This window comes from Trichoderma gamsii (assembly GCF_001481775.2).
Source record: "Trichoderma gamsii strain T6085 chromosome Unknown Scaffold_24.2, whole genome shotgun sequence".
NCBI classification, from domain to species: domain Eukaryota; kingdom Fungi; phylum Ascomycota; class Sordariomycetes; order Hypocreales; family Hypocreaceae; genus Trichoderma; species Trichoderma gamsii.
The window spans coordinates 124232-137550 of NW_020171361.1; the positions used below are offsets into that span (position 1 = coordinate 124232).

Consider the following 13319-nt stretch of genomic DNA (forward strand, 5'->3'; position numbering starts at 1 on the left):
AGATAAAGTTTACAGTTCACGCCAACAGCTTTTGGAGGTGGCAGTACCAAGGATGTAGATGGTTAAAAGCGGAAAGTGTCTTGTGTAAAAGATATTTATGCTGTTCATAAATAGACCCGCAAAGCTACTTCTTACATGTAGGTTCACGTTTCTTAGATTCACGCCAGATATAGCGCCATTATTAGATCGTCAAATACTACTGAAAGCTGGATATGTAGAAGTTACAGCCAACTCATACTCTATCGGTAACCCACGTGCTAGTGTGTCATTTTACTAGTGATGCATTAGTTCTGCTTCGCGAACAATACAGATGCTAAAGGCGAATACTAGAAACAGCTTTACGTCGTCGGCTTTGTGTACTCAAGATTTATATGCATAGACGGCGAAATGAAAACTCTTCGCCAACAAGTCGACAGCCATAAGAATAGGGAGCGCAAGAAGGTGAATATTTCTTACTGAATCACCATGCAAATTTACGCAGAGACTCTTTCCTCTCAACATGTAACAAGTAAGACACAGATCTCATCCAATATATGTTGTATTAATTTGTCAGTCTGGCTAACGCAAAGACGTGTTTTATTCTTCTCAATCTCTCTCTCTCTCTTTCTCTCTGTCTCTCTCTCTCTCATATGTATCTAGCTTTTGACCAGACGTCCAGAATCTTGAAAACTCCAGGTTTTCCATCTAATGCACCTCTCTATAGGGTAGTTTCTTCCATCATTCGCCTCCAAAATGGCTTGTATTCGGCCCGAACCTTGTTCAGGGAGGTAGTTGAATACGTGCATAGATGACTCCGCATAGTGCCTCGTAAGGTTTCCGCCACTGCTTATTAGTACTAGCGATACTCGCTTCCCTGGCTTATGCTAAGACTTTATCTGTTGTCGAAAGTGGCCCCACTGTGCTCTGATTCCGCACCGTTGTCCGATCCTGCCCCATCCTTGTACTTGCAGAAGTGCCTTGCGCTAATATGCAGCTTATTCTGTAAGTGCTGCTCGTACAAGTAGGTCGGTTGCTAGTACTCATCTACGCGGTATAATTCTTGGCAGAAGTTAACAAAAACTCGCAAGTAGGTATGTTGATGTTCATAAAAACGTACATTATGCATTTGGCATAAATACATGTCTTATGTGATACAATTCCACTTATTTACTACCTCTTAGCTGGCTATGACACATTCTTTTCGACTCATAATTGCTACAGTAAGTTCCGTACTAGAATACAGATTTCTCTATCCCCAATGGAGAAAGAAACGTCAGCACTTCAGCTCTAACGACCAGAGCTCGATGTAGTAAGCGAAGGCTTGTAAATCGCTGGGCTGATGTACGTATTTACCGCATTCTGCTTGAATGCCGCGTTGCCCTTGAAAAATTGGCCGGTGGACTTTGTCACAATCTGATGAAGATTTTCTGATGATTTGCCATCCACAGTAGCCAGCTAACTTGCTATAGTTAGTAGAATGTCAATGGCACCCCAAGCTAAGTTTAAAGGAATATAATATCTACTACTTGGTACTAGTATATAAGGAATTTGCAATTAGTAATAGCTTATCAACAGATTTCAGCGTAACATCAGATGCTTTAGGTTTCAAAAAAAAAAAAAAATTAATATTCTTTTGGTTTCAAAGTCATTCAAGTATTACTGCTTTATTTTTTTCTATACATTTTCTAAACCAATAACTAAAAAAAATTCCAGATATCTATAATATTAGAATAACAATTTACTATAAAATTACATCTTATATTATATCTATCAAATTCAGTCTCATTAGATCAAGAAGTGTCATGCTACTAATTTCTATGTCCACCAGTTTTTCAGAATTGTTACATAATCCTAGGACATGATGTCTGGTCTGTCAGCTGAAGCATTTTTTGTTTGCCCTCTGATAAAAAACTATCTAGCCAATTTCGACTTGCTTTCTGAAAGCTGACATGAATTATGACACATAAACAATATTGGATTACATATTGGTATTGACATTGTATCTAAGACATATTCTACTTATTACTGGGTAGTAATTTATCAGTTCAACACCATCAGACAAGCTCTTGCAAATAAATTTCTACTGTCAATTTGTGACTCGCATACTAAGTTTCCAGATTAAGGCAGCTGATAACCGTATTATGTACATAATCCGTACTATCTTGAGCTTTATTCCCGTCAATATAGTGCAATGCCCAGGAACGGGCACACCATATCCCTCGTACCGTCAAACGCCATGCAGTCAGAGTCCTACACATCGCCCCTCTGACGCCGTTGTAATATTGATCCCAGTCTGTATTGTTAATGTGTAGGACATAGATAAACTTGCCGGTATTACAGTGAAAGATGGTTGGTCAAACTGTCATGTAAGCTTACGGTTGCACTTGCGGCCCCGGGAAATAAGATCCTCGAGAATACCCACAATCCTGAGATATACAAGGGTCTCGCATCGAAAGGATCAGCCTGCCTAGTGGCATAGAGGTCCGGGGTTCGCGCCTGTAAGACATGCTACTGGTAAATCAACAAGCATCGAGGGCTAGTAAACGGATGTGAAGGATCTGAATTACCTACAGCCAGTGCTGAAACAACGAGCCTTCTCGGCAAAAAAAGCGGTCAACATGCCGGTTAGTCCGCCTAGGTTACTCATTATGTGAGAATCTGATTCAATACTAAACAGCGTTGGCGGAATCGATATTGAGAAAAGAAGTAAAAAAAACAACTCACCGCCAAGGACAGCTGAATCTTATATAGACTCCAGCGTGGACAATCGTTTTCCTTGTTACTCTTTTTACTAAAGGCTACTCATCGACAAGACTAGTGTTTGGCTTGAAGAAAGTTCATTTCATCTTCAAGTTACATCACTCGCTACACACGACTGTAAAGGCTTTTAGTCTCTTCGACACACACTCAATCAAGATGATGGACCCGGTACCGATGGAGTCTGCCCTCCGAGGCACTCCAGACCACGTCGTCCTGCCTTTATCAGGCCGCATTCTCGATCACTCTCACATTGACATGGCCGCAAAGATCATTGAGGTTATCTACAGGTATCAGAACAAGCGTGCCGGCAGCGAGGGTATTGAGTCGGATATTGGTCTGCTCGCTGGTTTGGCGCAGGCATACAGCCATGTGAAGGCCAACCAACCTATCAAGATGTGCCTTCCCGCCTTCCCCTTCAAGTCTCCCAACACCAAGGTCAAGGTCCTTGGACGCGTCCCAGACAAGGCTGAGGAGTTTGCTCTGGCCCATCTGAACGGCCTTTGCGCGGCTATCAAGGATGTATACAGCCCTGGAGCGGAGCTGACCATCATCTCTGATGGTATCGTATACAACGGTTAGTACTTGCTTTACGAGCAAACAAGAAGCAGCTGTGGCTAACATTACGTGACACTTAGACCTCTTGAGCGTCTCAGACTTGGACGTCTGGAGATACGGAGAGACTCTCCGAAACTTGGCCAAGACAAAGGGCTTTACCCACATCCGCTTTTCACGACTCTCAGACCTTGTGCCTACGGAGGTACCTGCAGTTTTGGACGAGGTTTCATATGTTGCCAATGCCACCAACTTCCGCATTGCGCTCATCAACAACTTCAGAAGCAAGGACTGGGATGTCAACGAGAAGATCACATCTGACGAGGATATTTGCTTGACATATCGAGGCTACCTTAGATTCCTTCAGACCGATCTTGCTGATACATATCCCATTTCAGACACCTTCACCAAGTCGAAGTACAAGAAGGGCATTGAGAGCATTGCTAAGCAAATGCTTATCCGCGGTCAGGCATTTGCCCGCGCAGTTCGTGACAAGTTCTCAAACCACGTTCGTTTGTCTATTCACCCCTCCACTGGACACAACAAGGTTTCCGTCAGCACTCTCCCGACTGATTCTACATACACCACTCCATGGCACTGCGCTGTGGCCGTTCGACAAGACGGAACCATCACCTCTGGTCTTGCTCAGACATTCTGGGACGACCCCAACTGGGAGCTCGCCTACGAGGATGGCAGGCCATCATATTTCCGCGAGAAGAGCGACCTATATTCTTGGGCCTCCGGCGCCATCACCGTCACTCCCAACTATCCTTGCGGTGTTACCATTTCGCCCGCTGAGGGACCCAACAAGCTCTCAATGCAAGACATTGATGCTAAGAAGGTCCGCGCACTTTCGGAGATCAACTCCCCCGTCATTCTGCGCGGGTTCTCCGGCACTAAGAACCGCGAGAAGTACATTGAGAAGGCCTCGGAGTTTGGAACCCCGCTTCCGTGGAAGTTCGGCATTCTGCTCGAGGTCAAGGACCGCGGCGCAGACACTCGCGGCCTGAACAATGTTCTGTCCGCCGAGTGGATGCCCTTCCACTTCGATGGTCTGTTCAAGACGCTGGACCACACCCGAGAGGATGGAACCGTATACAAGCTTCCCAACCCACCACGGTAAGTAATCGTATCACCTAATATTGCCATCAACGTGCAAGTCTAACTGAGTTTCTAGATTCCAACTGTTCACTGCTGTCACGCCTTCTCCCTCTGACACAGGGTTCACTCTCTTCTCCACCTCTACGTTTGTTCTGAAGCACCTGCCTTCTTCTCTCCCTCTGGAGACCTTGAAGAACCTTACGTGGTCTGTGCGAACCAGTTCATTTGAGTCGACCAAGTTGGACAACCTGCCTCTGATCGTGGACCACCCCGTGACTGGAAAGCCTTGCTTGAGGTATCACGAGCCCTGGCCCGAAAACAAGACCAGTTTCGAGGCCACCAACATCACAATTGATGGCCAGACACCCGAGGTCTCTGAGGCTATCACCCGCGAGCTAGATCTTCTTTTGCACGACCGACGTGTCGCATATTACCACGCCTGGCAGAAGGGCGACATGCTGGTCAGCGACAATATCCTGGCCATGCACACTCGCAGTGACTTCCAGGGAGGTGCCGAGAGAGAGTTGTGGAGAATTCACTTTGATTAAGTGGCTTGCTTGTTACAGAAAAAGTTTGTTTACAGCCTCATTTAGTATAGACATTAGATCCATCACAGTCATTTTCATTGGCATGCTGTAGTTGTTTATTTATGAATGAAATGAAATTTTCAATTTCTTCCACTTATCTTTTCCATTTCCAAGTTGCTCGAGAACTAAGCTGTTGAGAGTGTGCTCTCTAGAGCGTAAAAAATATTGAAACTGTGCACAGTGATAGCTACTAAGAGTAGCTGAAGTACTCAGCTATTGGAGGTGCGATGCGATACTTCTCATGTATCAATCTCTAAGAGATTCGGACAGCTTTATTTGACTTTTCCAGGCATTTCCCGATGTTAATTCTTAAGACAGAGGCCTTGCTAAGTACGGGTTCTACTCACCCTTGTCTTCAACAATGCGAATTCCGATCGCAAAGCCGGCGAAATATGCTATCTGTCTCACTGAATGAGCCTTTTGATACACGTTATTGTACTCCCTCAATATCTCAGATTTTCTTTGAAGCTTCAAGGAAAGTGGGCCGTTATTCCTGGAAACTTTTAATTTTATTCTCTCAACCTCAGCGCCATCGGTGCAACTCCGTTTTTAGACAAGTCAAATATTATTAGCATTAAACATTATATTATATTATATCAAGCAGTCGTCAACTAACAAGTCCACGATTTAAACATGTTAGAAACCAGTAGTACTCGTTTCAAATCCCAGTTACTGTTCAAACCGCTGATTTCCAAGACTATGCCCTTTGAGGTCAATTTCACTCAAGAACAACGAAGTAAATAAGCCCAATCCACCGAAGCCAGTCATTGTGTAAAATATTGTTTGGAAGCATTTCAAGTAAATACTGAGGATCTCATCTAGTGCTGTTGATGATATATCCAGCGATCTGAGTGCTTCAATAAAATTCACCGCATTTGAGGCATCTTTCAGGGGCGCCAAAGTCCCCGTTAGCTGGACCGCAGCATTTGAGATAGACTCCGAAAACACATTGTTAAAGATTGCTGAAGATATAGTAAGGCCTACAAGACCTCCAAACATGCGAATAGTGAGAAGTTGCCCAATAGCTAGGCCAGTGTCGTTGACATTCTTGACGCTCGCTTGAACAGGAAGGAGATTGAGACGCAATAATGAGACACCTGTCCCCCAGAGAATTGGTAACCCGTAACGCATTGGTGGTGGAGATCTCACTTTAAAGAGAGCTAACAGCCCAGTTCCCAGTGTAAGTATGACCCACGATAGCCGTAAAAGCCAGACATATCCACCGAAGAAAGGGACCATCATCATTGAGACAGCTGCAATGAAAACGCTAACGATGACAGTGGGAAGCAGAGAAATGGCAGAAGAGATTGCGTTCTCTAGTTCAACGGCTTGTAAAAGTAAAGGCATGTACTGTAACAGAGATACCAAAATCATGCCGTGGATAAAGCCTCCCAACAGTGCTGCATTTCCAGTTCTCGTGTAAAATAGTCGGTGGGGCATAATAGGTGCTGCAGGCTTGGTCTCGTAAAAGACAAACATTACAAGCAGAGCAGCTCCCAAGAGCAAAGGAAAGAGCGTCTGCCATGAGGCCCAGGGAAATAGTGAACCCGCCCAGCTGAGGGGCACAACAAACAGCGTGACTCCGGCAACGATAAGGGCCATACCGATCCAATCAAGTCGATTCAAGTTCTTGGTGAATGTGGCCTCGAGAGGGATAGCCCTGAGTTTGAGGAAGAAGAACACAAGCAATGTCCCCGTGGCTATGATCGGCAAGTTGATCCATGCAATCCATCTCCAGGATACAAACGTTGAGAAAAGAGCACCCACAATAGGTCCCATAATGTTTCCAATAGCCGTTGGAATAGCCATTAAGCCGATATATTTCGAACGTTCTTCTAAAGTTGTCATATCTGCAAGTATTACTTGCGCCAGAACATCGATTCCTCCGCCTCCAAGTCCTTGGAGGACCCGCCCGGCAATGATGGTGTTCATATTTTTCGCCACGGCAAAGACGATTGACCCAAGGAAGAACAAGCCTAATGATACGTAGAGGGGCAGCTTCCGACCGAATGCGTCGGAGATGCTGACCCAAATCGATTGCATGGTCAACCCACATAGAGTATAAGCTAGACTTGCCCAGAATGACTCCAAGCTCGTTCCGTTTAAGTCACCAGCAATGGTCTAAGCAGAAGTATCAGAGAATATCTAGACGCTATGTTGAAGAAGGGAAGTATCTCAAGGCTTACAGGTAGAACAATTCCTAAACAGGTTGCATCCAGCTGGAAAACGAAAAGACTCGCCGCAATTCCCATGAAGGCGAGCTTAAAAGACCAGGATTTTCTAGCTTCCGTTTCAGTCTTTCCTGCCGCATTATGTTCTGGTGAAAGCAGTCCTTGTTCAATTGTTGTTGTTACTGTAGTATTTGCTTTTTCCACATCTTGCTCTAAATTCGCTTCTTTTGGATCCGTAGCTGTAGAGACATCGGCATTAGAGTCTGTAATAGCCGCAATTAGGGCCATGTCGATGTGGGAAGGCACGTTATCGACAACAACTACGGATAGTCGGCAACTCCTCAATGAACAGGAGTGAAAGTTGGCTTATGGATTGTAAAGATTGCAAGTAGCAGCGGTAGAGTGTACCTAGAGATGAGGGAGCCAATCGACCAACCAATAGGGGTGATTTAGACTGAAGGATTTGATGTCCGCTCGGATTCGGTCTTTGTCCGCTGCTAGCGCATTGCTATTCTTGGCACGCAGTTTATGACCACGAAGCTGAACAGATGAATTGCCGAGCTGCACAGCTGCAACGTGGTAGAATGCCGAAGAATGTGATTCATGATAGTTGAGCTTATGCAGGAGCGAAGGAACTGTAAGAATATAGATCAGTAATATGGCATGCGACAGGTCAGCAGAAACGAAGGAAGCGTTCTATATGGCTCTCATTGGTTTCATTTATAGAGCCGAAACGGTGTGCCGATATGAATGAGACGCGTAGGGAAGCATCACTGAATGTGTATTGGGCTTCTGTTGCGGATGAGCTACCTTCCTTAGATCAGCTAGACACGTTCTACCTAGGTGTAGATGGGCAGCTTCGCTGGTCAGGCATAGACGCAGACTGGGGATGGAGCCTTTGCGTAAACTTTGAGTTAAACGGAAAGAGACAAAAGAAACATCTATTAAATGCCATGCTCATATATTTTTGCTTCTAAGGGAATGTGTGGCTTTCTCCAATGCTTTCCTCTGCTTTAACAAAGGAAGCTGCTATTCACAGTTGCAATCGCCAAGAATGAGAAACTATCCACAGTACTTGTGAACTATGATACTATTCAAATAGCTAACGGCAATTCAATGAAGCCGCTGTGGAACTGGCAGAATTAGGACATGAGAAATTGCACAGGCAACATCTACCTGCAAGTCGATGGCGAAAGCCAAGGACAGGAGCAGTGCAAGAAGCGCTTCAAGCCAAGAAAAGAGAAGACGACCAAACTTTGATAGACAGGTTATGCGGCAGCGTAACCTGTCAGTATTACAACTATTCTGTCAAAAGCCTTCTGAAATTCAATGTTCTACTCCCAAATGTCTCAAGCAAGTATGCAACTCGGTGGTGCATGTAACAATGAGATTGCACCCGACATACAAGATTCAACAGGCCGCTGTATTTTAGCGGTAGTCCACTATAAAAGCAAAGAGGCAACGTACTAGAATCCTGGACCAATCGCCTTCCTCCGCATCTCGAAAAGGCGGGGCAATTTGATGCAGTCACGTGCATTTCTGTCGAATTTCCCAGCCTCCTTATTCTTTGCGCGCGCACGTATTCACCTTCAACGCTATTGCATCCATACTCACGGGGCATCGAGGCAGCCAGCAATGCACACTTGGTCAACTGTCCGGCCTTCTACCCACTGAACGAGATTATTTCTCCTTCTTTGGAAGACCCGGGACCTGGTGAAGGGGCCTGTTTGGACTCGCAGGTCTTCTGGAGCTCTAGACAGGTCGCCTGTTCGCGAAGCTCGCTTCTCTGGATCATTTCCGTTCTTTGCATTTTGTTGCTTCTTCAGACGAGCAAATTTCGCGCTCTTGGTCAGCTGTCCGGCCTTCTACCCACTGAACGAGGTTATCTCCTTCTTTGGAAGAACCGGGACCTAGAGAAAGGGCCTGGTTGGACTCGCAGGTTTTTTGGAGCTTCAAATAGGCTGCTTGTCTGCGAAATTTGCTTCGTCTGTTGTTTGTGACTCTTGAATCTGGTACGTTGGCTCCTGTCCTCCTCTTTACACAATAGATCTCGACCTCCAAAGAACGAACAATGTCGGCGACTCCATCTTTCGATTTCAAGTTTAAGACGCCTGCCTGTATAGAGTGGACTCTAAACGATGCGACGCAATATCTCATCGACCCGGATCCGCAAAGAGATAGCGTGAAGCTCGAAGCTTGTTTTTCTAGTCAATCCTCAGTGGCATCTTTTCAACTGCATTGTCCCATCAGAGTGAAGGGCATCGAATCCTACTCGTGTATTACAAGCCTGATAAACATCCGTTCCATCGTCACTCTCAACTTTGATGAGAATCCAGAAATTCCAGATATAGTGCGAAAGAAACTCAACTGCAAAGCAGTTTGCTTGCATCTTGACCTTTGTCAACCTCTGGATCTCATCGCTCCGACTGTAGCGACAGAACCGATACAGCCGAGGAAACGACCGTCTGGCCAAGTTATCGATGCGTTACGATCGCTTGCCAAGGCTACGGCCATCAAAATTTATATTTCGGCAAGGGAAGTTTCTCTGCCTAGGCTGGCTGCCTTTTGTGAAGCAGTTTCTCAAAATCGATTACATCCAATCCATACCGACACTTCAACTGGTCTGGCTTCATTATACGGCGGATCAGGTGGGAAGATAATCACCCTTTCCTCAGAAGATACTGCGTCGACGTATCGGAGCGAAAACCCGCCATCATACGATCAGCTAGAAAGTCTGCCCTCCAAGACGGGAATCTCGCTACTTGGCGCAGATGAATCTCCATCATCTGTAGCTACGAGTAGTAGGCGTAATGAGAAGAAGAGGCGCCGGCTGGATGATTCAAGTACTTCTTCTGAAGCTGATGACTACCATAGCATGTGGATTCTAATGACCAATATGCGCAAAGAAATGCACAAGCTGACGAAGCGAGTTGAGCGACTCGAGAGAGAGAATAAATTTCTGAATGATGAACTAGACGAGCTACGTGCTAGCTGTGAGAAGGCTACAGAGGCTGTAGACGCTGATGAAACTGCCTTGCTCGAAGTACACGAGGATGTCAATGACCTGAGAGTACAGGTCGATTTTCTTGCTCAGGGCAGATTGAATAGCGAAGCTGAAGAACACATCATTGAAACAGTCAAAGAATCTGTACTCACACATATTTTAGAGAGTTCATATAATGCTAAGATCGTTATTGAAAAGGGCTAGTTCTTGTATATTCGCTGCCAACAAGCAACCTTTAATTATTTAATAGAGCATAAAGTTGTAAGGTTTTACCGCTGAAGATGACATGCCAATGACTATTAGCCGAGCGCACCTTGCCACGTTTTCACTTAAAATTACGTGTCGAAAAGACAGAGTGTACACTGCTCAGAGGAACCGCTTTTCATTTCATCTCCTCGCTATTCATTCGATGATATCTACTCCTTAGTTTCACAATTAGACTACCAGCAATAAGCCGTAGCTCACAGGAGTCGTTGGACACAAACTATACTTCTTTTCATCGACAATATTCCGTCTCCATGAGTTGTCTGAAAAGCAACACAGTATTCCTATGAGTCTACTAAGTGAGTTTTACGGTGACGACTCCTCTGCTAGGCACAGAAACGGTGATGGCTCCTCCGGACAATGTTGAGGATGTAGTTGCAAAGGTATGAGTATTGTCCGTGACGTATGCAGCGGCAGAAGATGGAGAAAATCCAGTAAAAGACACTTTGGCTGACTGTGCCGAAGTTCCGCTGTTTGTAAATACAACGATTACAGAATTATCGGTATTCTGGAAGGCGCCAATTATAACGTTGGTTATGGATCCTGTAGTGGCAACACGATGAGCCCCAGGACGAATATATCGGGACCACATGGCGAATGCCCAGAAGATACCCGATGGCGTAGCTGTCTTCCCATCGAGGGCATCAACCAAGTGGCTGCCTGACTGCGATTGTTGGATCTCAAAGCCCTCCCAGAAGAGATAAGCGGAGAGTTGCGCGTTGACCATGGCAACAGCCAACTTATTGGCCCAGGTGAATCCTTCGTTGGTGCCACCGCTGCCATACCATGTGGTAACGAATGCTGTACTGGGTCCGCCCTCAGTGTTCCATTTTGGCAGCGTCGTCTGGCTAAGTGGCGAAGTGGCGTCTGCGCTGTACGAGTGAGAGGTGATTACACTCAGATATTGAGTAGAGCCCCCATTGACTAGATTTGTCGTATAAGTGCTCTGGTCGGTCCAGCCTACCGCGTCGCAGCAGGTGATCTTGGTAATAAGGCCAGCAGCCTTGACAGTGTTATACAAAATGGGTATAAATGAAATAGCCTCTTGGGCATTCGAGCTAATCTGCATCTGAGAGTATGATGGCTGGAAATCCGGCTCGTTCAAGAACCCTAGATGCGTGATCGTGTAGCCCGCTGATGCGTAGTACTTGACGTATTGCACGAGAAAGTTTGCGTACGCTTGTCTCCAGTCCCCAGATGAGCATGAGTGTCCTGTAGTGCCGCAAAGATATCTGTCTCATAATCAGTTACTGTTTACTCAACACCAACGATACTGCAATAATGTTGGCGGCATTATTTGCTCACCCGGGGGACGAGTCCGAGCCGCTAGTCTTCATGAACCCCGGAGCGCCCCATGCATCAGCATAGATGATTTTGACGCCATAAGAAACAGCTTGTTTTGTAAACCATACTTGGCCACTGTCGTTGTTATCCCATACGTAGTTGGGTGTCGCAGACGGAGAGCCTGGGTTATTTGGCTCGATGCTGTCTCCGGAACCACCTGATCCGATGCGGTTGCGGATGATGCTAAAGCCAGCGCCAGTAGTAGTACTGAACAAATAATCTAAAGCTTGTTTCTGAGTGCTGGCATTGGCACTCTGGAATTGGCTGGCGCGGCCAAATGCTTGAGAAAAGCCGAAGCCGTCAATCTGCTGATACTTCGTATTGACATTAACAGTGATTGCAGATTGTGCTGCACATAAGGCAGCAAAATTTGCCAAGATTGCCAAGTGATTGAAAGTAAGCATATCCAGTCCCTTTGTCCGAAAAGTATTATCTCATGAGGAGCCGAGAGGTATCTGAGTGCCAAGACTGAGAATGCTTGTGGTGCCTATCGGACATATTTAAAATAGCAGTATTGCTTCTTCCAACTTTACCCGTCGGACACTACTCGGTATTATTAATAACGAACTCGGTATATCAACACCGAAACAGCATTCATGGATTGTTGGAAAGTGCTCCAAGCGAGAAAGTGGAGGAGCGACATCTGCTGAGGAGACGAGTATTTATCCAGTCTCGCAAACATCTGCCAAATTTGCGGTTAAAAACCTCTCGTTCTGCCGTGATTGTAGTTTTTGTGTGTCGAAGGCAAATCAAGCGATTACATTATCTCCAGTACAAAAATGTGAGAGCCAAACGCTCTCTAGTATAAGAGAATAAGTCCCACGCGTGTAATGGAAGTGAGAGGATTCCGTCGACGTATATAACCCTGGAATGAGCACAAGGGCATCGTATATTTGATACGAGAGCGTTTGAATTATTTGAATTAAAAAGCAAGACTACCAATGTTTGGGATGTCTCGTCAAATATTAACAGGTGCTCATTGGAGGGCGATTAGCGATGACCATTGAGAGTCTTCATCATTGAGGCAAGCCTAGTCTCCGCTGATCAGCCCCTTCCTTGGAGCCAGAGTTCAATGAGCCGGGCAGCATTCTTAGCACTAGACCACGAGGCAAAGCAGCACATTCCGCCTAAACTATTTTTGTTGCATAGTTTATCCGTCGTTAGATCGCTCAACACATTTTACTTAGCAAGTGGTAACAATAATTGGCCACAGAGCGCAAATCAGATCTCACTTCAGAGCCAAGTTTCTTCCCGGCATGAGTGTAATAACAGTTTTAAGGAAAGAGAGCTGGGGTCTAGCGCGGTGTTGAGCAGGAGAATGCTATGGCATATGATAGCCTTCATTCAGGTCTATGGGCGGTCGAGAGCTAAGATAAGCTCGAATACTACACAGAACTCTGAGACAATTATTACCTCTATTCAGAGCTATCGAAAGCTTAAAAAACGTTAAATAATGGTTAAATTTTAAATTGATATAATGCCACCTCATCTTATCCTGCAGCAGATACCTCCTCGGTTTTCTTCGCATGACTATAGCCAGACAAAGACAAACAGTAT

At 45.5% G+C, this 13319-nt stretch overlaps 4 protein-coding genes across 4 annotated transcripts; 2 read left to right on the forward strand and 2 right to left on the reverse strand.

The window, feature by feature from the left end:
* Positions 1-2895: 2895 nt before the first annotated feature.
* TGAM01_v206864 (hypothetical protein) lies at positions 2896-4940 on the forward strand (the record flags this gene model as incomplete). The annotated part of the gene is made up of 3 exons (XM_018804380.1): positions 2896-3313; positions 3375-4410; positions 4469-4940. 3 exons carry the CDS (start codon positions 2896-2898, stop codon positions 4938-4940), a joined length of 1926 nt encoding a protein of 641 aa, XP_018662495.1.
* Positions 4941-5648: 708 nt separating this feature from the next.
* TGAM01_v206865 (hypothetical protein) lies at positions 5649-7438 on the reverse strand (the record flags this gene model as incomplete). Its single annotated transcript, XM_024549966.1, has 2 exons — positions 5649-7100; positions 7166-7438. The coding sequence occupies 2 exons, from the start codon at positions 7436-7438 to the stop codon at positions 5649-5651; spliced, it is 1725 nt and encodes a 574-aa protein (XP_024405275.1).
* A 1783-nt stretch (positions 7439-9221) lies between these two features.
* TGAM01_v206866 (hypothetical protein) lies at positions 9222-10358 on the forward strand (the record flags this gene model as incomplete). The annotated part of the gene is made up of 1 exon (XM_018804378.1): positions 9222-10358. One exon carries the CDS (start codon positions 9222-9224, stop codon positions 10356-10358), a length of 1137 nt encoding a protein of 378 aa, XP_018662493.1.
* Positions 10359-10713: 355 nt separating this feature from the next.
* TGAM01_v206867 (cellulosome enzyme) lies at positions 10714-12166 on the reverse strand (the record flags this gene model as incomplete). Its single annotated transcript, XM_018804377.1, has 2 exons — positions 10714-11650; positions 11724-12166. 2 exons carry the CDS (start codon positions 12164-12166, stop codon positions 10714-10716), a joined length of 1380 nt encoding a protein of 459 aa, XP_018662492.1.
* Positions 12167-13319: the final 1153 nt, after the last annotated feature.